The 27749-nt window shown below is 39.2% G+C and overlaps 2 protein-coding genes and 1 pseudogene across 2 annotated transcripts; 2 read left to right on the top strand and 1 right to left on the bottom strand.

The window, feature by feature from the left end:
• Window positions 1-528: 528 nt before the first annotated feature.
• LOC145485481 (uncharacterized) lies at window positions 529-8145 on the top strand. The gene is made up of 12 exons (XM_081464145.1): window positions 529-969; window positions 1314-1904; window positions 2144-2284; window positions 2901-3023; window positions 4248-4370; window positions 5173-5757; window positions 5920-6060; window positions 6473-6598; window positions 6910-7038; window positions 7163-7285; window positions 7574-7702; window positions 7991-8145. The coding sequence occupies exons 1-12, from the start codon at window positions 750-752 to the stop codon at window positions 8143-8145; spliced, it is 2586 nt and encodes an 861-aa protein (XP_081320271.1). The 5' UTR covers window positions 529-749.
• A 189-nt stretch (window positions 8146-8334) lies between these two features.
• Window positions 8335-26564, top strand: LOC145484473 (polycystin-1-like protein 2). Its single transcript, XM_081463095.1, has 11 exons — window positions 8335-9164; window positions 9894-10464; window positions 10970-11173; window positions 11885-12010; window positions 12533-12730; window positions 18333-18581; window positions 18679-19380; window positions 20460-20696; window positions 21662-22915; window positions 24405-24573; window positions 24824-26564. Exons 1-11 carry the CDS (start codon window positions 8530-8532, stop codon window positions 26065-26067), a joined length of 5589 nt encoding a protein of 1862 aa, XP_081319221.1. The 5' UTR covers window positions 8335-8529; the 3' UTR covers window positions 26068-26564.
• LOC145484402 (uncharacterized) lies at window positions 12926-18384 on the bottom strand (annotated as a pseudogene).
• Window positions 26565-27749: the final 1185 nt, after the last annotated feature.

Here is a 27749-nt window from a genome sequence, read left to right as displayed (position 1 = left end):
ATGTCAAGCCTAGGTGGTCGCTTAAGAGAGCTTAAACCGTAATGGGTCAAAATTTTGCCTCATTAGCATGTGGAAACTGCAGAGATTTACCCCAGTTGTACAAAGGTGTACAAACACCATCTAAAAGCTTTGAAAGTCCTCTTTCTAACAATCATTTGTATCTATGTGAGTAACAACCAAATGAGTACAGTTGAACTTCCCGTAAGCGACCACCCAAACTGTCAAGCCTAGGTGGTCGCTTAAGAGAGCTTAGACCGTAATGGGTCAAAATTTTGCCTCATTAGCATATGGTAACTGCAGAGATTTACCCCATGTTTTAAGTGTTTTATTCATGTGAAAAGTCAATCTGCTACTTCCCGTTGAGAAATTTCCGTCTCTTGTACTGCTCAGAAATGCCAAAATGTTACAACACCATTTAATCCTTTTCCCGCTCTATTATCTGTCAACTGGTCGCTTACGGGAGGTTAAAAACAAAAGAAAATTTCAAACTTTTAGCTCTAAAAGTGGTCGCGGTTGGTAACGAGAGGTTCCATACAGTGATTTGACTTGGAAACTTTTGGTATTTTGGAAAACTGGTCGCTGAGGAGAGGTGGTCGTAACCGGAGGTTCGACTGTACTTCGCACTGTAAAAATGAATGTTGTACAAAGTATAATACCATTGGAGAAACAGGTGCTGCTAAGTCTTCTAACACTCTAACACTCTTTGTTATGTCAAATCGCATACGTTATGCATTCAATTATCAGAAACGATGGCTGCATCAGAATGCCGCATGGCGGAAACACCTCCCTATATCGCTTCTTTGTCTCTTTCAAATACTGATGAAAGATGTGTACTTTTCCTCCTAGACCAAGATGAGTGCGCCTTTCAAGTAAAGCCGTGCCACTCAAATGCGGAGTGCATCAACCGACATCAAGCGTTCGTTTGTAGCTGTGCGCCTGGCTTCAGTGAAGATATCGGCTCCTGTCACGGTAAGTGAATTTATAGAACTAAATACTCTTCCTTCTAAGAGATTCGAGAATTGAAAGTAATCCCGCTTGGCAAAAACGTTTGATGCACTTTGAAAATAGTAAGCGCTTCATTTCGAACCGCAACACGCTTTGCTGCTGTTTGTTACCCGGTAGAGCGAAGGTAATCAACACATTTCTAATTGCCTATTGGTACTGATAAATTTTGATTAAGAAATCCAGCTACACTAGCTTACACTGTAAGGGGTAGCGCAAAATCTTCGAGCTCTTGCCTCTCCTTAGGCCCCATACAGTCGGGTTTTAATATCGCAATTATCGTTGTCTTAAATTGTACCCTTTTTTCGCAGCTCCCGAGCAGTGTCCAGTCGTAGTGGATATGGTCTTTCTGTTGGACACTTCCTCGAACTTGTTATCAACAAAAAACTTTGAAAGCCAGAAACTGTTTATACAACGGATCATCAGCAGGTTTAACGGTACAAATAGTCGTATCAATATTATTCCATACAGCGACATACCACATGAAGCGAAGATTCTCTCAACTGAGGGGAAATCAGTCGGAGAGTTTGCTGAACTTATGCGCAATGTTCAGCTGTTAATGGGAGGTTGTAGCCGTCACGATTTAGCGCTGAACAAGTCTTACGGCTATTTTCTGTCTCACGGGGGGCCAACTCCGGGACAAAGGGTTTTAGTGCTTCTTACTACAGGAAAACAGCCGCAACATCCTCAGATGACTCCGGAGTATATACCGATAGAGGCTATTACTGCGCTACTTAAAGAGGCAGAGGTCATTACTTTCGCTATTGGAGTTGGTGATAATGTTCAAGCGCAAGATCTTGAAAACATCGCAACCGAACCATCTAAGGTCATCTTGTTTGAAAGTTTCGACAACGTTACAAGGGACGCCATGGTGGTTTACAAAGAAATATGTAAAGCTACTGGTAAGACGAAAAACTAGCTTCTCGTGTAGCGCTATTTGTTCCAACTTTAGCAAGCAACAAATTTTCTCTCACCTAACTACAAGGAAAACCAAACAAAATATTCCAAGTATCGCGAGCGTAGTTTGGTAGTTTCCCCTTGTTAATTTTTTGCTTTTAAAATTTCTGCTATGATGGTTTTGTCACTTAGTTTTCAGTTTACTTAGCATGGAATGACCAGATCAATATTTCTTGCTTTTCAGCTCAGTCACTTGGCACTATCATTTGTCCTTCTTATGCTGAAGTGACGCGGTGTCAAGAGCATACCAGCTGTGTCATGTTGAATGACACCCATCAGTGTGTCTGTGAATCTGGTTATTTCGCTGAAGGAAACCAATGCCTTGGTGAGTATTTGGCTGGCCTTGGTTAAGACGAGACAGTTTGCATAGTCGCTTAGAACTTAGATACACGTCCCTAATTAAAATAAGGCACTATATACATGTATCTCTTTACATAACAAGCAAGACTGATTTGGACATTCTGCCGGGTTCGACATCTCCACTTACTCCTGGGGACAAACTGGTGAATGTGTCAGATTTGTACGAAATAACATGATATAGCCCAGCTAACAATCATATTCATTGGTGGATCATTTACCTTCTGGATCCGGAGTCATAGATACCGTGCTAATCACCTGTTCCTGTCAATAATTTTCCATCCACTTCTATTCTCAAAACGTTCTCGTCCTCTGACGAAGAAACTTAAAAACCAGCGATACCGAAGTGGCCAATAATTCTAAAGCATAACTTGGTGTCAGATCCATAACTAGCACTTGTTACTTTATTCACTTTTACCAATGTATTTAAAATATTTCGAGCATTTCGAAACTAGATGTTGGGTATTCTCGAAAACTAAAAAAACATCATTTAATCTAGTCATTTCTTTGATGCAAAAAGACTTCTACCCCTGATTCTGTAGTCAAATAGGCTTAAAGAATAACAAGTCTATTCTAATTTTTAGACTTAGATGAGTGTCTCAATGGAACGCACAAATGCGACGAAATTGCTACTTGCGTAAATACAGAAGGGAGTTACAGTTGTCAATGTCCTAGAGGATATACTACTAATGGAACAAAGTGTGACGGTAGGTTGTTGTCCCTTATACTTTTGCTACTACTCCCGTCACCATGCAGACTGTTATAAGGCAGTCATCTTTTCAAAAGCTAAAGACTATTGTGAAAGCACGTCCTTTCGTTAATATTAATTGCTCATTGGTGTTTTAGAGTCAATACGAGCTAACAAATCGTTTTTACGGCTTTCTAAATGTTAACAATCTTAATGCTTCTGCAAAAACGTTATGGAGTCGCTTAGACACAGTTATATAACTGACATGCTTGTGCAAGGACGTATCCTTGGAAAGGATAAGTCAGAGTTGAGGGCAAAAAAAAAGTAATATTAAAGGTGTTCGACAAAGAATTCTTGCGAGAGAAAGGTGAATAGGAGAAATGTATGGTTTTAAAGCTTCTTTTGTAAAGTTTGCAAATTTGTGAAATAGTTGAATTTGTCTTTAATTGTAGACGAGGACGAATGCTTGTCGAATAGTTACAGTTGTCACAAAGAGGCCTTTTGTGTAAACACAAAAGGTTCGTACGGCTGCTCTTGTAATCCTGGGTTGACTGGAGATGGTAAGAAGAAATGTGATGGTAAGTCTTATGGTTTCATTCGCATTTTAAACAAGAATCATCTTGTACAGTTAGCCTACAACTGTGCATTAGCTATCCTACCTCGTTACAGGTCTATCGAAAATTAATTTCAATAACTGTTATATGTCAAATCTTGACTTCCGTCGTTTAAAAGGGTAGAATACTATGATTTAAACACGTCGTATTCATAACAACACCACTAAAATGTCAACTTGGCGTTCACGTTTAAGAATTTTGTTTAAGAATTTTGTTTAAGCGTCTGAAAATGTCATTTACCAAGTTCCAAGAACATTGGAAACAACTATTTACGCAGACGGCTAAAGTAAAAGCAGTTGTCATTCTGTAATCATCAATGCCCTCTTTAGGTTCTTGCCGCACAGTGCATTCCAGCTTTTGAATTATTTTTTGTTACCCCTTGCGTCATTCCAAAGGAGTATCGTTTTTCTAATCTCGTCTTCAATGATCAGTCTTCGAGCCCGATTTCAGAGGTACTTGCACTTTTTTGATGCAATGTGACAATTTCGTGGCAATTATAATGCCTGCAATGTTTAGCAGGCTTAGGTTGCCTGCTAAACATTGCAGTTTGCATTTTATATTGCCTCTTTTTTTTTTGTTAAAGCCAAACGAAGACTAATGACTAACTTAAGTTAATTTCCTTTACTTAGATATCAACGAATGCGAACTTCTAGCAGACACTTGCCACAAAGACTCTTATTGTAGCAACTATTACAGTTATCACGAGTGTATGTGTGTGTCTGGATACTCTGGCAATGGCACAATCTGCACAGGTACGTTAAAGAATCCACCAGGTAGAAATCTAGTGAGAAGAGTGTTTGTAACTGTTAGGGCGGCTTTCAATCGAGTGTCGTAAAATCAAAACCAAAACCAAAACAACTACGTATTAATAAGACTACTCAGCAAATCTCAAACCGTAGTAAACCCAAAACCAAAACCAAAGTAACTGCCTAATTACCTCCGACACTTGATTGAAAATCGCTTTAAGTGCCGATCAAAAGGTGTATTTGCTGGTCGTTTCGTCTCACCAAAATACCTCTTTAAAAGCAAAACATTCTCGGTGTTGGGATCACCACTCACTAAAAGGATACCCACAATAAAACGCTATTACTTTCTAACCAGCTAACATCTTGAAGTTTAGAAGCTATTGGTGAGCGATCCCTGGCCTTGCTCCTATCCTTTGAGTAGTTCTGAAGGAATAGACAGTTTCTTTCTTGCTCTAATAACCCCTTGGTTTCTCCACCAGCTTCATTCTTTCTCTATCAGTTTGTTTCCTTTGTTCTTTCTCCAGCACTTTTTGTTTGTTTTTGTTTGTTATTTCTCCAGCACCTTTTGTTTTCTATTGCACTTTCTTCCTTCCTTCAATATTGTTTCTTCCAACAGTCTCTTCCTTCCTGCTATAGTTTCATTCTAGATCTACTATTGCTCCTGTGCAACTTGCAGCATTTTGTCCTCCAATAGCTCCTTTACTTTTTCATGCATTTCTCTTTCTTTCTTTTTCTTCTATTATTTTCTTCCTTTCCGTCCAAGTTTTTCACGAGAAACTAAAACTCTTTTCTTGTGTGTTGCATTTAGCACCAGAAAAATGCCGACTTCCAGTCGACCTTATATTTGCCGTAGACGCCTCTGGAAGCGTTGGGACGGAAAACTATGAAAAACAGAAAGAATTCATCAAGATCTTGGCCAGCCGATATGATCTTGTGAACAGCAGTAAAGCAGCAGTAATTGTATTTAGCAATCATGCCTCCAATGAAATTAAGCTTGGGTCGAAGAGAACAGCATTATCGTTCGCTACGGCAGTGGATGATATCCCATATTTTCAAGCATTTACTCGAATTGACCTCGCACTTCGCCTGGTTTATGATGAATACTTTCTAACAAATAGTTCGAACAAAACCGAGCGAATTATCGTATTATTGACTGACGGGAAGCAAACTCGAAACGACTTTATGAGTCCAGCTTACGTCCCAATAGAAGAAACAGTGCAGCTTCTACGTTCCAAATCTGCTCGCATGTTTGCCGTCGGCATTGGAGGTTCTGTTGACGTAACAGAGATGAGGATTGTGACTGAACAAGAAGACGATATTTTTCTAGCCACAGAATTTAATGATTTGGTAGCAAAGGCCGACTTTATAGCAAAGACAACATGCGCCGTTGCTCGTAAGTGTGCTTTCTTAGTAAAATCGTCTTAAAATCTTAGTGAAAACCATACTCTTATGGTAAAATAGTATCAATAATTGTATGGCTTTCAGTATGATATTTTTGAGATTATGGCTGAAATGGTTAAAATTAACGCTGTGAATAATGGTTTATTTTATACAGTTCAGGCCAAAGGGATAACTGTTTGTAGTGCTGACGTCGATATCACTAGTTGCCATTTTGGCGCGCATTGCGTCAATGCGACTAACAACTTCACCTGCATCTGTAAAGATGGTTTTGTTGGCAATGCACTTCAGTGTCAAGGTGAGCCATAGTAGAGAGGACACAATGATGGCATTCTATAGACAATGGTCTCAACTGTAGACTGCTGCATTTAAGATCATGAGGTCCAACCTTGGCACTTAGGCAATAGCTTTGTTATGCAGCTTTTTCAGCCTCAATGGGATGGGATAGGTTATTAATGGTTTTTCGACCTTGTGCTTGTCTGTAGGGTTTTCTCTGGCTCTTGGCCGGCCTTCCCCCTGTGATATACCGTGCCGCCAATCGTGCCAATTAAGGGCACCAATCCTTGGACTGACGAAGCCACCCTGTGTTATTATGATCCACGTAATTACATTAAAGGGCAAGTCTTAACCCGCGATGTCCCTAGTTTGCCATTTGCACAGTTACAATATTTCGTGTCTAATCAGGTCTCGACAATACCCTTCTTTCATAGACATAGATGAATGTGCCGATGGGTCAGATGACTGCCACTCCACTGCCTATTGTATCAACACTGCGGGCTCATATTACTGTTCATGCAATCAATCAGGATACAGTTATAATGGTAGCATGTGTATAGGTGTGTACTACTTGTCTTCAGTCTTGTCTACACCACTGCATTGTCTTCTAATTAACAAATTGGTGTCAGTTTTTTCATGCGTCTGTCCTGTTATTAATCATGAATCTCGTCATAACATTTGTCAAGTGGCATACATCGCATAAGTGATGAATTCATGTGTCTGTCCGCTTAGTGACAATGACAATTAGCTAATGGGCGCGCGAGAATTTCTGCAGTTATTGTCAAATACGTGATCGCTAAGTATACGTTTTGTAATCATTTGTAAGTAACAAGCACTAACTTAACGACACCACCTCTCTCTTCACTCTCAGATATCGATGAGTGTGTTCAAGACTGGGATGATTGTGATGAAGCTCTAACAACGTGTGTAAACATTCCAGGATCCTACATTTGTTCCTGTTTTGAGCAAAATTATGCTTGGAATGGACAAGTTTGTGTCGGTAAAGAAAAATATATAAAAGGGAAATATATTTATCATTATTGATCATTAATTTACACAAACAAGTAGGTTACAAAAGAAACCATTTTGTAATTTCCTCTTCTTTGCTTTACCTTTTTTTGCAGACATAGATGAGTGCGCAGATGATCCACATGCATGTGACGTCTATGCCTATTGTGTCAACACTCCAGGCTCTTATAACTGCCCATGCAAGTCGGGATACAGTTATAATGGCAGTATGTGCTCAGGTATATTACTACGTTTGAAAGTTTCGAGTTTGTTGCTTTAATGCACCGTGATACAGCGTGTTTTTATAACGTGGACAACCCATAAAATTGTTATTTATGAGCTTCTAGGGTCATGGGCAATCCCGAAATGTCTACTTGGACCTCTAGTTCTAGTAAGGGTTGGACTTGGAATTGTTAGCATAAAGGTCTGACACAGAACAATGCTGTGAGCTTGTTTTTGTTATCCAGATGATCTCTAGCGATGTACTGAAGACTTTTATATAACTATATGGTTTCTTTTTACAACAGATATTGACGAATGTTTCCAGGAGTTGGATGACTGTGATAATGCCTTAACAGATTGTATCAACATTCCAGGGTCATACATTTGTTCCTGTTACAAGCAAAATTATGCTTGGGATGGAAAAACTTGTGTTGGTAAAGAACACAATATACATATGGAAATTTTCCCTTTGGTTTGTTTGAAAGTTTTAAAGAAGTATTCCCTGCCTTTTGAATGACTAGGCTGACGGAGCGTAGACAAATGTGTTTCTGTTGTACCCTAAAATTAGCCAATGAGCCACTTGGCTCGTGTGAAGACTTTTTCTTACCTTACCTAATGTCTTAATGTCTTTCTTCCATGCTGAGATTTTTTTTGTCCTTTGATAGGTAACGGAATTCATTAATTGCTTATTTTGTGATCGTTGACTTTTTTTCATTTAAAAGACGTAAACGAGTGCGAGGACCTTTCTCGTTGCGCTGCGAATGCCACCTGTACGAATTTGGATGGATCTTATGACTGCAGCTGCTCAGCAGCGGAATCTCATCTCTGTTTTGGTACGTGCATGTATACGCCAACTGAGAAAGATACGAATTACTAAAACGTAATCTTTTTATCAGAAACGCTAAACGGCATGTTAAAAGCTGTCACGTATTTTCAGTTTTACTGAGGAATTCCGTAGTCATGATAATAAATGTCTCATATCTCCTTCTATTCTTTGAGCACAAACTGTTGTGAAGAATAAATTATTAAACTTGTGTTATTTTTGTAATGTATCAAGGGAATTTTCATGCCTACTTTTAAGCCCAGAAGAAGAAAAGTGCTGTTTTCTTTTCTTTAAGGGACCATACTGTGTGACATTCCACGAGTTAAAATAACCAATGCTGGAAGGAGCGTCGATCAACCCGCTGTGGTTCAGTTGAGTTCATATTACACATTTGAAACAAACATTGAAGTGAGGTGCGCTCAGATCTACACACAAAACATGTCTTGGATATTAGCAAGTCCATCATTAAACGATTCTGAAGCTATTTTGAATGGAACCATAGTTTCGGCGAAAACAAGTAAATGGACTCTCTCCGACCACCATTTACCATTCGCCCACGTTTTACATGCCTTGTACTTCGTTTTTACGGTAGTCCAAGGAGACAATAATAAAACAGAAAGTGCATATGATAAAGGTTACATTATATTACGACCCTTACCACTGGTGGCGATAATCTCGGGTGAAACTGAAATAACCAGAGGAAATAATCAGAATATCATCCTAAATGGATCCAAGTCTTATGATCCTCATGTTGGCCCTGGGGCCTTAGAGACACTGACATTTTATTGGCTTTGCATGAAATCGAATGAAGAATTCACAACGGAAAACCCGCTGGAGATCCAAATAGTGCCGATTTCCCTAAATGGCTCCGAAGCATCAGATGGAGGCTGTTTCGGTACTGGTATTGGGAGACTGGAATCCACTGAACCTGTTGTAGTGTTGAACGCCTCAGCAATGCAGAACTCAAGTGCATCATACATTTTCCAGTTAGTTCTAGCCAAAGACGCCAGAACATCGAGTGACAGAAAGACAGTTCATGTCGTTGAGGGAAGTCCTCCTGAAGTCTCACTGAAGTAAGTACACATAGACCTAATCTTACCTCCATGGTACGCTTCAGCGGGATATTAGGCGAGTTTGGTATAGTCAGTGTTCGTAGTTTTGGCGAGACATAGTCGAACCAAACTACACATGGTGAGACCAACCGAGCCTGGCATGCCACCGAAGCGTACGACAAGGTAGGGCTAGGCATTTTATACCTTACCCAAATTCAGCTATAAATCCACCCATACCAGGTCAAAGACTTGATATGACGGGAGAAAAAGAAAATCCCGACGAGGAGACTAAAACGTGATGCATAAAATCTCGTTATGTTTTAAGTTCGTTATTTCAGAAAATAATCGCATACTTGATTCGCAGTTCCAAAATAAAGGAAAACAACAACAACAACAACAGCAACAAAGAACATTATAATCATACGTTACGCACAAGATATCGAAACTATATTTCATACGAAGGTCGTTGTCTTTCCGAGGAGTTATTTGGGTCGCCTCATTGTTAAGATGACCCAAATACTTTGCTCGCGCGTTATCACCACTCGCTAGTGTTATATCGAAGGTTGTAGAAATATGTATATATGTTTTCTCTGCATTTTTAGCTCTTGCAAAATTCTTCTATAACTTAGACGTTATGGAAAGAAGTTCTTTCAAATACTTTTCATTTTACGTTTTATTTCAATGATTTTGTGCAATAATTAATGTAAGTGTGACTCTGTTGGCTGATCATTTTATTTTTTTGTGGTAAAGTTTTGTCTTAAATGACCGGTTGAACGTCATCCCTTCTGCGCCGCTGACCATCTCAGCCGGGTACCTGGGCTACTCGTGTGATGATGAAGAGGAGTACCGATGGATCCTTTACGAAGAAGACAAGGACGCGGGGTGGATAGAAATTTTAAACAATCCAGGATACTCCAAAGTGTTCGCTATCGATCCAAAGACTCTAAAAGACAACACAAAATATCGATTGGAATTGACCGTGCTACTTGCCAATGGAACTCCGTCTTCAAGTGTGCAGGTTTTCAAGACCGCAGTCCTTCCGCGTGATGGCTCGTGTACTATAACTCCTGACACTGGCGAAGCTGTTTATACCTCATTTGAGCTGCTTTGTTTCGGCTGGTTCCCACTAAATGAAACTTTCACCTACGAAATACAGATAATTGGGGATGGCGATATTCATTACACCTTGTATTATGGCTTTGTTGATAAACTACAGTTAGTTTTACCGCAAGGAAATCCCTCCAGTGGATATGTATCCTACGTCAAGGTATTTGTCTCGAGGAGCAATGGTGCTACTTCTGAGCTGGATATTCCAGTAACGGTATGTTTTTCTCCTTGCATCACTTTTTGTGGCTTTGGTATGGGGTAATTTATGGTCAGTTGCTGGTTTACTCTCACAAAACTTTGTCAAGTGTGCAATACAGAAAAACAACGAATAGGCTAGGCTAAAACAGACAGCTTCCACATTATGTGTAGACCTCAGTTATGAGAACTTAGCATAGGTAGTTAAGATTCGACAAGAACAATTTATCGAGGTTTCAGCTATATTGTGCCTAATAGATGAAATTTAGTAAAGGTCATCTGTTTCGCTTCTATACCAATTTATGTTATTTTTTTTTGTCCCGACCGTAACGATGGCCGTTTCAATATGTAGCAATTTTTCAAATCATTCGTAGTACTATATAGCATGTCATGAATGTTTTAATTTCGTTTTCTTTTACTCCCGCGTCCATTTAGCATTTTTTGTGTTAATTTTAAAACCAGTTTGCATCTGAAATAATCAAGCAATAGAACTTGATCGTGTTTCGATTTTGTTTATATAATAGGTAACTCCACCCAAACCGAGAGTAGAGCAGGATATTTTTGAACTTCTCGAAAGGAATGTAAGCAGCTTTGAAGACTATCTTGACACGATGGATACAGAGAATATTTGGCGGTTGATGACGGCAATGTTATTAACAGTAGAGAAACAAGCAATGGTGAAAGGAAGTTTCTCTAACTCAACGGTATCAAGTCGACAGAGAATCGTCGTGAGTATGAAACGTTTCATTTTTTACTTGGTTAGAACAAAAGGTTTTGTTTTTAATTTTTTCTGTGAATCACGAGTGAAAAAACTGACCCCAACTTGTTTCAATCCTATTGGAGTGCAGTCTGCCCTCTGTGCCGTAACGTTAAATTTGTTTTAATTGTAAGTAAAAATTCAAAATTCTATTGCGCATTCTCCTAAAACGACGCTGATACTTCACCGATTGACAATGGACAGTCTCTAGTTAACCGTTTTGCCTCTTGTTTCGAAATGCGATTCGGTGCAACTTTACATGTGTGACTTAAGTTTCGTTTTCGCACGAACGCTTTTGCATCAACTTTGATTTTGAAAGTGAGGCAGCAATAGATAGCAGAGATAGCCAGTAAGAGTGCAAGCTCTTGGTGTCTATTAGACGGCCGTTTCTATCGGCTAGAGCCATTTTCAAAGATTGACGAGTTATAGGTGCTGTCTGTCGTAGAGCTAATCAGATTGCACTTTTACCTAATAATCGGTCAATGGGTTTTGCTAATGCTGTTATGACAGCCGCAAGAAATCGGGAACGATGAGTCAAGTTGCTTTTGCAAAAACCAGGGACTGATTTAAAAATACAGAACACCAACAGCAGTTTTGTTAAATACTCTTTCGGCAATAACGAACGAATTTATTTTGATGTTAAAACTGGCAATTTACGGGTAACTTTTAACCTGCGTTGCAGCTCAGAGATGTCGCCCTTAGGCGTTTGCAAGTTGAAAAGCTCGATGGTCTCTCTGGTTTGGTGTTCATCTCAGCCTTTCTAGCCACTGCGGGAAAGGACACAACCAGGTTGACCTTCCACAGTGAGGTAATATCGTACTGAATAAAGATTTATGTATTATATAGCAAAGTTTATTTTATTTATTTCACGTGCTTCAGTAATCGAATAGTTCTTCTGATTTAAAGCCTCTTGACATTCGAAGAATGTACTGCATTTCTGAAAAAAAAATAATAAGAAAGCTACACTTAATTCATTGTATTACTATTAATACATTATTTTGGCACAAGCGGGGTATTGAAACACGATATCTTGAGCTAAACTAACCTGGCAGCAAGATAAACATTTAACGGCAAATTTTTTAAGACCACGTTTCAAAGATGTCTGGGCTTTTTATTCCATTTGATTACTTTGAAAACGTGGTGTCTTTTTCCCAATTTTATTCCAAAGTTTTTCATTACGTTCGTTTTGACCAATTACGCTAGAATAAACATTTCTGGTAGATAATAATGACTTCTATTTATCAATTCTTTTGCGTGTGCTGTACCCTGGGTGTCCGAAGCTCTTCCTCGGTCTACGTTTCTATCGCCTTAATGTATATTTTCATTGCAGGAACTTCTTCCAGAAATTCTTGGAAACATGAGTGACACACTGCTTGTCGAAGCTAATAAGATGAAAGCAAAAGACGAAAGGTTTATTTCCCAAGGAGTTTATAACTTGTTGTACGGAACAGTTGAACTCCTTATTGTATCTGCGGAGGCGTCCAGAGTAACTGGGGACAGCGACACCGTATCCGCCAACCGCTCAAAGGTAGGCGTATATATTCATTTAGTGTGGCATAACGGCTGTACAGTTGATACGGAGGAACGTTTTTTTAAATTAGTCATAATTATTTGGCAGGGCGTTTATACTGAAAAATGTTCTCTCGTTCTCGGCTAGAAGGATGACCCTCCAAACAAGGACAACTTTTTCCCACTTAAACATGCCCTCAAGGGAGGGGGGGGGGGGAGGGGGGGACTCTAATATTTTGGTTGGTAGCGAGTTCAAGAAACTGACCCCGTCAATGTAAACCCTTTGCAAAGTTGCCCGTTTTATACATAACCCCGATTTTTCTTGTCATGCGCAGCTTCTACGGACCCCTCTTTGCATACGGCTGGTGCGCGCAAAATTTGACCAATCAGGATTCAGCAGGCGGAAAAAACTGTACTGTCCTGACGTCAATGTATGTTAACAAGAAAGGCACTCAAGTTGTGAAACTTTTCTCGCTGGAGAAGGCACTGAATATTCATGAAAAGAGATTTAGAATTCCAAAAATATATCAGTTTATAAAAAGTGGAAAATATGAAGCACTTTTGTGTCTCCATGCTTTTAAGTTGGCGCCAAAAATGGGTCGCTCGCGTCCGGCAACTCGCTCGCAGTTCGTCGAGTGTCACCAGGTAGGATAATCATGATAGTTATGTTTTTTTGAACAAAATATGTTCTTCCTCGTCAAATTAAACGTAGAATTCTCGAATTAAGTATTATAAGAGGCAAAAGGAACTTTGGCATTGTCTTAAGGTGGCTCTATATAGTATTTCACAAAGCTTTGGATATTAAATATGCATAAGTAATTTCTCCCTTGGCAAATGTTTACAACATAGCACTCGGTAGAAGGTCAATAATAAAAAACCTACAGCCTTAGGCTACGTATGGAAGACACTTTCAGAACCTAAATGTTGTTGCTATGACAACTACTGATAGAAATGCTTGGCTTGTTTTTTTAACCTGCCTGACTTCTAGACGGTGTTTCTAGGTTTCTACACGGTGAATTTTCTTTGTTTTGGGGGAAACACAGTTAACACACAAGGAGTTTCAACTGACAAAGCTACAAGAAAATCTGTACATAATTTTCAGAGGAATTCGCAATTTTCGTTTTTTACGCATATTACATTAACGTATGTATAAAATTTGATGATTTTTGCTTAACAGCGAGAAAAAGAAAAATCCTATCCATGTGCCAATTTCCAAAAAAATTCACCGTCTGGAACGCGCTTAATATGCGTTTTAGATCACCCAAAGACCCCTGTATTTTCGTGACGTCATCAAAATAGAAATTCTTCAAGTTACGGTACTGCGCATGCTCGCGTTTCGCTTCCTTCGCACGTGCTAGTTGAAAATTAGTCGAGATGTAGAAGCTTATTTTTCCCCACGACGGCGAAAAGTATACCTAATAAGTGTTGTAATACTTATGGAAATGCGTTTTAACTTGTGGTTTCCTCCACTGCTTTGAAGTGCTCAACGATCTTGGCTAGAATACGGGTTGTTTTTGTCACTCGTGGAGCCTTGCTAGTTGCTGACGATGGAGGCAGAGACAATACGCCAACAAGCCCTTTTGCTCCGAACTTCTCGAAAACATTCTTAAGATCTCGATATGAAATGCCACTTCCGGCTATTTTTTCAGCAATCTGTTGCTTGATGGGGAATTCCGCGTTTGTTGGATGATAAAGCGTTCCTCGGAACGTCTGCAGGAGTTCGTAGCGACCATCAAGGTATTTCATGTCGTTTTCTGCGTACTGTGTTGTTGATATGTTCTCTGTCAACATGTCCTCTGAAATGTTCAAACGGGAGTCGAAGACTATTCTTCTTAAAGCTCTAACGTCCTCCATTGCATCGTGTGCGGGGAAAGGCTCATGGAAAAGTGTCTGATAAATGGATTGTTGATTTAATTTAACTGTGGAACCATCCGGTAAGACCAGAGAGGGATGTTTACATTTGACCAAGTTCTTCATCACAGGGAGAGTGTCAGAAAAGAAAACGTTAAGACAGGAAAGCTTTTCACAAAGTTGATGTCCACCTTGACGAAGAAGAGTTGGATTATCGAAAACCTGAGAGCTGTGCCCGATTAAAACGGTATAAATATTATTATCGCCTTTCGCACGCCTGACAGTTTTCTCCAAGTAGGTTAGAAAATTTTCGAGTGACTTTCCAAGTGACACAGTTTCGACTGGTTGATTGTTTTTGAACAGGGTCCTGACGCCTCTGACTGTTCGGACACTTAAACCATTTATCCTTGTAGCATGAATATCTACATCCCTCAAAGGTAATATATAGTCGTTGAAACAGTGCAAACCTGATTGATCAACTGCTGAAAGCTGGCATATTTCTGCGGTTTTTCCAGACGTGTTTGTTTCAATATCGTAAATGATGAAATTGTAAACAGTGTTTCTGTCATAGGGAAATTTCTCCGCCACTGGTCTGATCGTTAATTCAGGAATGCATGTTTCAAAGTTTTTCAGCTCCTCACTTGAAATTTTCAAATTGATGATGTCGAATTCTTGGATCAGTTTGGTAGAATTGTTTGGATCCAGGTTAAGTCCTATTCCACTTTGGTATGTGTTTCCTTCCTTAGCTTGTTTTTTACCATCAAGATTTAACTTCTGCTTATGTAGTTGAGCTCTTCGGCGTTTGAAATTAATGCTGTCTTTTCTTAGTTTGTCTTGGGTAACCTTGTGATCCATCCTTTCAATGTAGCTGATACAGTGTATACCAGGTTCAATGTTGAGGCTCTCAAGTGTTTGGCTAATGTACTGATATCCAAGGTTTACTTGCGAGATGCCACAGGCCACTCGGAAGTCATTACTTTCACTTCCACCATAGTATCTGATTTTGGGATTTTTTGAGCCTATAACACTGTTTAGGGCCTCATTTCTCTGCGAATTTGACCCAGGTGATAACTTTGCAACTACTATGTCAGTACAATATTCATCAAAAATTCTCTCCAAAGCTTTCCTTAAGTCATCGCCATAGAGATCTTTGCCATAGGGTAAGTCAGAGTGTTATAGTTAATAGGGTCTTTCTTGGCACCACACCATGATTCATTGCAATTCTTGTGGTCTCCAAACGAATGTGGTAGAATGCTTTTTAAGGATTTTTGAAGTGCTGATGGATTTCCCTTATTTTGAGACACGCTATAAGTAAAACATTTGACCAAGTAGTTGATAACTTTCTGTGAGAGAGTTGATGAATTTACAAATTTCCCACGTTGGCTTAGGTTATACAGCCTTGTAGTAAGGGATCTTTTGGCATGCACAATGTCTGTCCACTTTTCTACAGGATAAGGGACCTTCTCTTTTATATGTGCAGCTGTTGTGGAGTCTTCATCTCCGACATAAACAGATAGTTTGACTTTAGAATTTAGGCTTTCAGTGAACAAATGGACTGCTGCCATAGGCTCCATTGCTTTTGATGATGCTGTATGATTGAGTTGGCAATTGTGTTGCTTGGCTTGTTTTCCAGTTTTTTAGCATTTGTGCAAACCCTGCAGGATTTTGTTCTTGTAGTGTAATCCATAACCTTCCCATAAGTTAAACCCATGACTGCAGCATGACCGGTTGAAGAGTTATGCCCCTTTCCCCGTTTTTGCCAACCCATGTCATATGGGCAGGGGATATTGATGCAGCTTCGGTCATCTGCTTTTACACCCTTTTTGATGGCAGCATTTCTTTCTTCTGACATTGCAGTTTTGCAACTTTTCTTTGTTACTTGCTCTACTGCATGCCCAATCTCATTTTCTCTACTCTTGAAAGTTACTGGATTCATAGAGGGAATATTTAATGTACACAGCAAATTATTTAGGTGGGTTTCACCGATTCCTGTATGTAGACACCCAAGAACAGCTCTTGAATTAACATCCTGACTGAGTGGACCTCTTTGACCGCTCCTGTGTTCATTGGAGGTCTTGACAACATTCTCTGTACCACACACTGCACAGGTAACTGAGAACACTGAGGCTAACCCACATTTTTTTTCTGCTGTTATGTTCCACAATGACAAATTGGCTGAAAATAAAGTGAATATATTGATACTCAGGAAGATCTGATACTTTATTCTGGCAGTGTGTTTTCTCCTTTAATTTGGAATAAACGAGCACAAGTAAATTTTTGCAAAAACTAACAACATTTCAAAATGCAGTGAATGCAATTTGTGGTCTGTGGCAAATTTACAACTGCTTGTTTGTTCCAAATTTATCAAAAACATTTTTGTTGCTCGCAATAGACAAACAATTGTGTGACGCTTGTTATAGGGAACTTGCTCAAAAATTTAAGGACCAACCCGAGGCTTTTTATGGCTGATTGCATATCAGACGTTTTGTAATGTATTGAAGATATACATGTATTATCAACCTCATAATTCTTTTTTGGAAACCTGTTAATTTTATAGCCTTAAAGCTGTGTGTACTTGACTTTTCTTTAGTGTTGATTTTCTTTAGGCAGAAAAATGTTTCTTCTCACCTGCTTTACAGTGTTGACAACATTTCAATGAACTTCTCAAAACATCCAAGTCCATAATTCTACTTCCATGTGGAATGCAATTTTCCTTCTTTGTTTGTTTCTGATAAAAATTTAAAACTTCTACATTTTAATGGTAATTATTAGATTGTAACTGTAACAAAAAATGTTGGAATTTTAAAATGAAATGTCAGAATGTTCAGGTATAATTATGTTGACAATTTGCTATGAGCTACCTGTGGTATAATACAAAAGTTCAAATTGAGAACTATTTCAGAGCAAAGAAAGTCTTGATGAAGCACTTGTCTTAAAACTTTTAGGGAATTGCTTGGTGCCACGTATAGCGAAAACAAGATTTAAACCACACCTGACTTAAACGGGTTTCTCTTTTCTTCGGTGGGGACCAATCTTCGACCATTCCTTGAAACTCCAATTTCCTCTTTGCCCTCCACTCCTTTATTCCACGAGTCCTGTCGTCCGTGTTTCCACTTTGAGTGGATTTCTTTCTTGAGAACCGACCCTTCTCGTCACGCAATGGTGGTTTTGTTTCCGGTGTCAGTTGCGCCTTTGCAGACTCTTCAGCTGTTTTTGGTGTTTCATCGCCCAGGGAACTCAAAGCGAAGCCTCCGACCATAAAAAGTACACCGTGACCACTCTGTGACTTCCTTCGCGTACGATCACGACCGTCTTCTCTCTCTGATGTCGGCGCGATAAGTGCTGCGAATTGGCTTCTCAGTTTAACCACGTCAGGAGAACACGAAAGAAGTGTATTTTTAAACACATTTCTAGGCGTTTTTTGATGAACACTTGTTCTGGTCAAAAAGGATAGCGGTAAGTGGAACGCGACTCGCGATAAAAGTCTCGCCGCCATGTTTATTTTTGTTTTTTACTTTTCTTTTAAATACTCGCGCGCTCGCGCCATTCGCACCCATGCCTCGCGCGCCAAAAAAACTATATAGAGCCACCTTAAGTTGTGTTAGCTGCCAAGAAAAAGACTGTTATGGTGTCGTTTCTGAAAGACAGCTTGGTTTTGACTGTCGCTCGAGCTGTGAGCCCAGTACGAGCAAGGCTACATGCATTTTATCAACAACATTCTGATTTAACTTCCATTTAAACCTAATACAAATGCATGTTTGCCTTCCCAGGAAATAGAAATCGTCCTAAAATCAATCAGGATTATAAGAACATTACTCAGGACAATGACAACAAGGTTAGCGGTATCGCAATCTCCTCGAAGTCTCCAGATCCCGGGTATGGATATCATTGTGGGTCGCGAAACTTCCTGTGGACTTGAAGAAAAACCTTTAAACGTGTCGGAGGCTCAAGGATTTATACTACCACCAAACATGAGGGAGGCCTTTCCTGACGCAGATTTGGAATCGGTTGATTATCAGGTTAAGTGCAACCTTTTACTAATACTTCTTCATCATCGCGTACTGTCTGTTCAGTTGTTTGTAATTTCTTATTTTTTACTTTTTATCTGTTCTGCAGATGATTATCACGAAGTTTAATCCATACCAGTGGCATAAAAGCCACAAAAAACTGAAGACGGAAATAATGAGTCTTGAATTCATGGACGGTAAAGGAGCAATATTACCCGTTGGAGGAAAGAACCTAGATATCGACATCAAAATACCTCTTAATTCCGCAAACTCCTCAGTGAATAACTTCTTTGCCAGACCACTTATGATGCGATACCACGCGGTGGTGCTCACCGACATTTCCGATTCTATGATCCTTGAAGTCAAACCAATTAACCGCAGTCTTCTACTGCTGGTGTATGTTAAATATGGAGAACGCCCAACAGTAAACAGTTACGATTATACTGCCATTGTACCTGATTTTTCGTCTTGTGATTGGGTCAACGTAAGTGGTCGATTTGTAGTCAAGTGCTCGAGGAGCCCATACGAGATCATGTCTACTGCAGATTTCAACCAAACAGGTTTGTATTTCGTCGGAGTTCTATATGTCGAACAGTTGAGTCGTACTCGATTTAGACGCTCGTGCTTTGGAAGAAGAAGAAAGAAAAGAGACTGCGTTGAGCCAAAGCCACCTCCAGTGAAAGGAATTGAGTACAACAGAACATTGATATTTAATCCTTCTACCGACCAGAACTATAGCCTCAAAGTTCGCCAGTACAGTTGCTACTATTTCTCATTGACGCAAAACCAATGGACTAAAGATGGCTGCAAGGTTGGTAGGAAATAACTAAAACAGTTATCACGCTTATAACCAAAATGATTACACCATGTATACATACATTACATTAAACTGTGTACATTGCCTCTTTATTTCAACAGACAATACAATTTTAATTCTTAACATTCGGGAGAACTGACTTTGAGGATTTTCTGTGTCCTCACTGGCAAAATATGATAATCGTAATAATGTAGAGTAACTTGGGGAATGGTCTTTGCAACCTTGACTTCAGAAAACTTGTTCGGAAAATGCAAAGGTTGTAAATAGGGTCAAGATCTCGAGTTTCAATACATACTGACTAACGCGAATCAAAAATGATGTCCCATTGTTGCACTCTCTACAATCAAGAAGATCTTTACCTTCAGATTATGAGAGAAGTAAGTTCTAATGTCTTACCATTTCAAATCTCAGGCACGAACGTGAGTTGCCGATTCGGTTCTTTTACCGGTCGCCTAAAAAAGACTTCTACTGATGACTGATAAAATTCTTTTGAGGAATGCCACCTTCATAACTGATTGACGTGACCCCCTCTATAGTCAATCAAAATTGCGTCCAATGCAGGATATATGCTTGCGAGGTAGAGGCAGTGCTCGCCCTGTACGAAGCATTTATCGTCGGAAAATACTGAAATTTGTGAGCGGGAACGCTTTTTTAAAGTAAAATCATAATGTACATATGATATTTTGGTATTTACAGCAAGAAACGACTTATAAAACTACCGTAATTCACACAGGCCCTGAAAAATCGTTAAGAAGTTGCCAGATAATGGAAAATTCCTTGAAAATATCCTGGAATAAATGTACGTGGGACTAAAAGGGATAAAAGTCTAGCAAAACATTGGCACTCTGAAAAAATGATTTGATGATAAAGAAGCTTACAGGTTATTTATGTTAAGTGTGCAAATATTATGGACGTAAAGAAGAAAAAATAAATAAGAAAGGTTTGTTCAACAATGTATTAAGGCATTATTATTTGGGCTATTCTTGTTTCGTCTCTTGTTTTAATTACCTTGTCCACAACAAGTCGTAACTCCTCAAGTCAAAGATTTCATGAAATTTTCTATTTCTATTCAGGTTGGAGATGACACGAACGACAAACTACTTCAGTGTCGATGTAATCATCTCACAGCTTTTGGTGGAGGCTTTGTCATTGCTCCAAATCCGATCGACTTCGACAAAGTGTTTACAGAATTCTCCAGACTCGGAGAAACAGGAAATTATTTGGTTCCCGTAATGGTCTGCGCCATTTTTGGTGTATATCTTGTGGTGTTAATCTGGGCCAGAAAGGCTGATATGCTGGACGAAAGAAAGGCAAGTTTTATATTTGCATGTAAGCTGGTGGTATTAGCCATATCTTCTATTCTTTATTGTTGGAAATGTTATCAGCATTCAATATTTTTAATTGAAGTGTTTATTTCACTTCCTTGTTGAATGCTTTACGTCGTTAACACGCACGGATGTAGTGCTAATTTTATCCAGAGAAACACCAAAAGGCGACTCGACTTAACATAGCAGAAACAGTGTCATTATGAAAACTTCCTACCCTTAACCGTGTTTCAAACTCCTACACAGTCAATGTGGAAAAATGCACATATATAGCGAATTTTTCATTTTCCGTTCCAATGGGATGAGAAGTGGCCTTATGGTTTGTGTCCTGGAAACCGCACCGACTGTTGTGGGTTCAAGCCACCTGAGGTCATTTTGTTTTGTTCTTGGTCTAACGCTTTTCCTCCACAGTGCTTACCTACGTCCAAGTGTGTAAACAGCATCCAGAGGAGTCATTTCATGCTGCAGAAAACCTGAGTTTAAGCGCCGCTTTTTGGCCGACTACATAACTCGAACGTTTTTACTTCCAGTTCAACTTGCCTATTACTGTTCAGGCGCATCTAAAGATATGGTCTTTTATGTATCAAGCAAAAGTGAACTTAAACTATCGTCAACATATAAAAGAATCTGTTCCGCCCTCCCCCTGAAAATAAGTCTCTCAAATCTTAGCGCAAACATCCTGCCAATAATACGTCCCACGAATGTAACTCAAAATAATTCCATATAATGTGTCTTCTAATAGATAGCGCTTGTTATATCTCATGTTGTTACAGCAAACGCCACAATGTTTGATATTCTTACTCAACAAATGTAGAACTTGTGTTCTGTTCTATTTGTTTAGAGGGTTCTACCGCACCTAAACTTTTCTAGACTCAACATCCTTTTGTTATATGTAGTACCTAAGGGTTGAGTTGACTTTTAACGTGTAAATTTACTTCCTTTCTTGGTAGCTGGGTCCCCCTGTACTCGTCAAATGCTCTGTCAACTGCACGCACCGGTATGATTTGACAGTAAGTACAGGTGTTTGGCGGAATGCTGGGTCAACGGCTAGCGTGTTTATTAAAATCTATGGCACCGAAGGCACTCTTGGAGCCGTGAACTTAACTGAAAGCTCTCCACCAGGAAGAAAAATGTTTGGTAGAGGAAGCATCGATAGGTTTGTTTTCCATCTTGACAATTCCCTCGGAAATTTAATTAAAATAGAAATATGGCATGACAATTCTGGGAAGAATTCCTCGTGGTTTCTGGATCAAGTTGGTATTGTTGATGAAAGTACAGGCGAGAAGTGGGATTTCTTCCACCACAGTTGGCTTGCTCTTCACAAAGGTGACGGATCTACCAAGGCTACCCTAATGTCCAATGATCCAAATCATTATGGTCCTGGATTTAAGAACATGTTCTTCTCTGTCTCTTCAGTGGATCTAGCGGATTATCATCTCTGGGCATCTGTCGTTACCAGACCGCCGCGTAACCCATTTACACGTGTACAGCGAGCCTCGTGCTGCCTTTCTCTTTTATATTTGGCGATGGCATGTAACGCTATGTTTTATCAAGTGACAGGAGTTTCAGATGAAGTGATTGAAATTGGACCATTGAAAATGTCATTGCGTCAACTAATTGTTGGAATCGAGAGTTCTCTGATTGTTGCCCCAGCAAGTATTATGATAACCCTGTTATTCCGTCAGAGGAGGGCTAAAACGAGTGGAGAGAAGGAAGACGACACATCAAAGGCATCCTTCGCCAAAAGAAAATGTTTGCTACCTCATAATTTTGTGCATCTCGGCTGGTTTCTTTGTATTGCGGCGATATTGTCGTCTGCCATTGTAACAGTATTTTACAGTCTTCAATGGGGGAAAGAAATTGCAGATCAGTGGCTGGCTTCGGTTGTTGTCTCTTGTATCAAGGATGTTTTCATCTGGCAACCATGCAAAGTTTTATTCTTTACTCTTTTGTTGATTATTATCTTCAGTAGGCCTAAATCTCCCGACGAGACGAGTAATAGCATTGGATCGTCGTTTGCAGAGGAGATGAAGGAGCTGCGTGCCTATGAACTACAAAGGGCAACGTTTTTTCGTTTTGCAAGACAGTTTGGCGCCTTTATGGTCTTCTATGTCTTGCTGATGATAGTAGCTTATGGGGATAAAGATTATCACAGATATCTGATGAATAAAGGCACTCGAGATAGCTTCACCTACTTTGGCAAGGTTTGTGCAGATTATACCGCTCGTCTACTTCTGTGATAAACAAGATACAGTATTATGCAAAAGTAATGCAAACGAAATTCCACGAAAATCGCGAATTTCGGCGCTTTCTGACGCAAATGAAAAAAATTCGTTTTAAAGAACACTTCGAAGAATTTTCTTCGAAAATTGCAAAGCTTATTGTTGCTACTGATGTGAAATTTCGCTTGGCTTTGTGAAACGTTCTAACGAAACTTCGCGAATCCTTAGGAAATTTCGTTCGAAAATTCGCTTCAAGTCCTCGAAAATTCGTTCGCAAGTTCGAGCGACATTTTATTCTCAACGAAATGCCGCTAGCGTTATGTAAATAGTTTAAGTGAGCGTAGTGCGAGCGACTCGATTAGGTTTTAGGGAGCTTTTTACGCAAGAGAAGCGTGTGAGAAACTTGATTAGTTGACAAAAGGTTTGTTAACGTAAAAGAATCACGAGAATCTTTTTAACTTAAAGCGTGCGAGTGACTAAATAAGTTGGTAAATGGTTTTGTTTGTAAACGCCAGAGCAGCGCGAGAATCGTTTTCACTGAATGCGTACGAGAGACTTGACTGAGTTGATAAAAGGTTTGATTGTGCTCGAGAATAATGAGAATCTTTTTTACTAATAATATGCTGAGCTAGTTAATTACTAATAAAGAGTCGATGAAAATACTTCGTGATTAATCACTAGCGTGATTGCTTAAGTTAAACAAGGGAAAGTGAAGTGCTTAAATTCTGCATACCGTGAGCTAGCAAGAGACATGATGAAAAGTTTGTTTGTTTTTACTTTTCGATTGTGCGCGAGGGAGAGACTTCATAAAATGATTTAATAGAGAAGGTAACCGAAAAACTTTGTATTTGTGGCGAAGTCTCTGTAGCGTAAGGATAAGAAAATAAGACAATTTATATAAGACAGTCTACACTCAAATGTTTATCCATCTTGTTCAAATTCAGGAATTCAACGATTTTTCCAACTACAAATTAAACTGATAACATATTTTCGGACAATCGTCAAGATGTTTTTACAAGTATTGAAATTAACTGAACATGTTAGAGCAGGTTACTGTGCCTAGTTTCTTTGAATTTTCGTTGCTTTGAATTATCGTTGCCCCGAATTTTCGTTTTGATTTACATGTAACCGACGGACACCTTTACGAATTTTCGCTACTGCGAAATCTCGTTTCCATCCGCGAAATTTCGATGAATTCTCGTTTTAAAGAGCATCAAACGTCTCCGAAATTCCGTTGGAAATTTCGACAAAATATGGCGAGAATAGAACGAAATTCGACGAATTTCGACTGCATTACTTTTGCGCTGCGACATTTGCACACGCGATCGAATTCAATATTGTCTTGACAACGTCTGTCTTCCTTCTTGTTGAATTAATTACTTTATATCTCATTTCGAAATAGTGGGAGATACGTTTTTAGAATTATGCTGGCAAGAAGACATTTATCGAGCATTTCATATGTTTTCTTTAGGTAAACACGGGGCAAAAAATGTGGATTTACATGCTGGGAAAATTCATTCACGATTCGTATGCCGGTGAATGGTACAATGGCCAATGGGAACAGACACCAGAGTATATAGGCAACAAAGCTTCAATGCTCATTGGAATGCCACGTCTTAGACAGCTCAGGATACAGGAAGGTAAATTCCCTATGTCTATTATTGTTATTAACACTATCACTATCATGATCGTAATCATTTTTTGAGGGAGGGGGAGGGTGGGGAGGAGTGAAGAGAGAATATTTACAATAGAACCAGCTCTATCTTGCAACTACGAGTAGATAAGTTCATGAGGGACTGATGGTGATGAGCTACAGAAAGCCAGTCCCATTATAGACGTTTTTATTATCGCAACATCGTTATTTATTTTTAATGCTCTTGTTTCAACTAGATTCTTGCCGAGTGATGAAAGAGTTTGAGACGATCATTGACAAGTGCTACGATTTCTACTCGATGTCAGAGGAGGACACAACTCGTCTCTATCTCCCACATTGGATTCATTTGTCAGACGCGCAGCAGGATTGGGCCAACCTATCACAACTCTGTCCCAGACCATGGCGTTATTCGTCACCAGAAGAGCTCAATAACTTGCCTTCGTGGGCACAGCATCATCTATATGACGGTGGTGGGTATGTTCTTGACCTTGGGTATGATAAACCAACTGCTATCCGTATGATGGAAGACGTCAAAGACAAGGACTGGATTGACAGAAGAACAAGGGCCGTTTTACTTGAATTCCAAGTTTTAAACTTAAACACTAATTTAATGAGCATTGTAACTTACCATTACGAGGTTCTACCTTTTGGATTTGGGCTTACTTACGAGAAGATTGACACGATAAAAATATTTAATTTCCAAAATCTATCTTACAGTTTTTACCTAACATGCCAATTGTTGTTTATGTTAATCGTATTAGTATATGTCACTATCCTGTTATTCAGATTATGCCGTCAAAGATATGCGTTTTTTAGACGTATATGGAACTGGATAGATATTGCACAGATTATGAGTGCCTCACTTGCCATAGTGTTCTACATTATAAAGGTGAAGTTTATGCATGACAGCATAAAAGAACTTCGAAAGAACCCGTTTGTGACAGTGAGTTTCCAGTTTGCAATTTTCTGGACTGAGGTTGAAAATGCTGCTCTTTCTCTCGCTTTATTTATTGCCACTTTTAAAATTCTTCATTTTATTCGTCTCAATCCACATGTGCAAATCTTAGCGTGGACAATTGTTACGGCGAGGCACGACATTTCATCATTTTGCACCCTCTTTGGTATACTTTTTGTGGCACATGCTCATTTTGCTTTACTGGCTTTTGGTAGCCATGTCTTTTCCTTTTCATCCTTTCCTCGCTCGTTTGCTTCTGAGTTTGAACTGTCGCTAGGCAACACAATTCACGTCGTAGAGATTAATGATGTCAACAGAGTTTTAGGTTCACTTTTTACCGCCAGTTTTATGCTGACAATTGCGGTTCTTCTTGTCAATATTTTTGTATCTATTCTCGATATAAATTTACATGACGTAAAGGAGGACGAAGAAAAAGTACAGGAAGCGTTTGGCATGGGGAAGTTTATTAGAACTTTTTTTTTTGGGTTAGCATACAGGAATAAAGGTGCCGATACCAAACTATAACGTTCAAATTGATCAAGTGAATTATGACGACAGTTAGCTTGCTCCAGCAACAACAACAACAAAAAAAAAACAAAAAACACGGTGGTCGGTTAAGAACTTCAATATTACAGGTATTTTCTCTAGCTTTCTTTCGCTAGATAACTGCGCACATAAGTTGGGAGTGGTTTGTTCTTAATCAACAATTATAGTTAGAAAGGGGCTATGCCACAGTTTTAAATCGTTTTTCTTTTCACTCGGAAATCTCAAGATGTATATTTCTTTAAGGTGTAACATCACTAAAAAACTCTAAATGGGGATGGCTACCACTGAGAAAGATTGAGAGGGATTACGAACGATACGCTAGAAAAAGTGGCCGTTTTTGCTTTTTTTTTTTTTTTTTGCAGTCTGATAAGCTTGCATTTATTCTAGTTATGCAATTTGTTTCAATTTAAAAGTAACACATATTGCCAAAAATCTGTATATAACTCAACCTTATAATAAAGTTTCGATATAACGCCCGTTCAGATTGGTTGAAAAAGCGTGCTTTATCAGAGAATAGATTGATGGTAAGTATGGATTTTGACGAATTTGACCCGGATTAAACGTCCCCTATGACTCAGACAAACGCAATCGGAACGCCATTGTTAACAACTGTACTAAATTACAAGTTTATCTAGATTCCAACAAAACGGTGTTCACGCGGTGAATAAAAAAATGTCAATATATCGAATGCCCCGATGAACGACATATTGCGACAGAAAACACCAATGAATTTATGTCTGTATTTGTGATGACAAACTTTGTGAAATGTTCGAACAACAGTTACATGGAGTGTAGTAACGCTCGATCGCTAAATAGCGATCTCTGGCCCTCTCAGATGACGATGAAGTGACCCAGCAATTACAGCGTTAACCCGACGAGTGATCAATTGAATGCTTTCGTAATTTCCATTAGAAAATTGCACATTTTCGTGTGCCACAATGCGGTCGGATTCCACTGGACAAGTAACTTCTTATTTTTTTTTTAAACTAAAAAGCGAACTTTGGATCGATCGTTATTTCCTCGAAAGCCAATCGAAACCGAAAGTTTGGCTGCAGTCCAGTTTGTGAAAGTGAAGAATAATCATCGCAGTAAATTTTCCAATTTAAGCAATCGGAGAGAAGAAGCCTGAAAAAAATCAGGACTTCAACGGGATTCTTCTTTCCAGTTGCTTAAATTGGAAAATTTACTGCGATGATCATTCTTCACTTTCATCTACAACAGCAGTTCAAATATGAATTATTTGATATACTTCACATCATTGCACTCCTCACGGGAGGATGTGAACTCAATTAATTGACCTCGCTCCCAATGTGTGACTTCATAGCTCAGTTGGTGGAACATCACACCGGTATCGCGGAGGTCACGGGTTGGAATCCCGTTGAAGTCCTGATTTTTTTCGGGCTTCTTGTTTCCAATTGCTTAAATTGGAAAATTTACTACGATGATCATTCTTCACTTTCATCTACAACCGCAGTTCAAATATAAATTATTTGATATATACTTCACAGTCCAGTTTGTGATTGATAGATTTTATCTTGTTAGCCAATCAAATCACTGATTGTTTGAAAAATTCTAAAAAGGATTGCGATTGGCACATTTTAGCCTACTTTATGGGAGTACAGATGCACGCTTACGCCAGTTTTACTTTTTTGAAAAACTAA

This window comes from Orbicella franksi, chromosome 4 (assembly GCF_964199315.1).
Source record: "Orbicella franksi chromosome 4, jaOrbFran1.1, whole genome shotgun sequence".
NCBI lineage: Eukaryota > Metazoa > Cnidaria > Anthozoa > Scleractinia > Merulinidae > Orbicella > Orbicella franksi.
The sequence above is the reverse complement of the archived record's forward strand: the minus strand, read 5'-3'. Positions and strand labels throughout refer to the sequence as shown.

Excerpts from the sequence above, each read along its gene's own strand:
- LOC145485481 (XM_081464145.1), top strand. The coding sequence starts at position 750 with ATGGCTGCATCAGAATGCCGCATGGCGGAAACACCTCCCTATATCGCT. Across the intron at positions 2,285-2,900 it reads TGAAGGAAACCAATGCCTTG|ACTTAGATGAGTGTCTCAAT; the intron begins GTGAGTATTTGG and ends TCTAATTTTTAG. Across the intron at positions 4,371-5,172 it reads CAATGGCACAATCTGCACAG|CACCAGAAAAATGCCGACTT; the intron begins GTACGTTAAAGA and ends TGTTGCATTTAG.
- LOC145484473 (XM_081463095.1), top strand. The coding sequence starts at position 8,530 with ATGTCTTGGATATTAGCAAGTCCATCATTAAACGATTCTGAAGCTATT. Across the intron at positions 19,381-20,459 it reads GGACTAAAGATGGCTGCAAG|GTTGGAGATGACACGAACGA; the intron begins GTTGGTAGGAAA and ends ATTTCTATTCAG. Across the intron at positions 24,574-24,823 it reads ACAGCTCAGGATACAGGAAG|ATTCTTGCCGAGTGATGAAA; the intron begins GTAAATTCCCTA and ends TGTTTCAACTAG.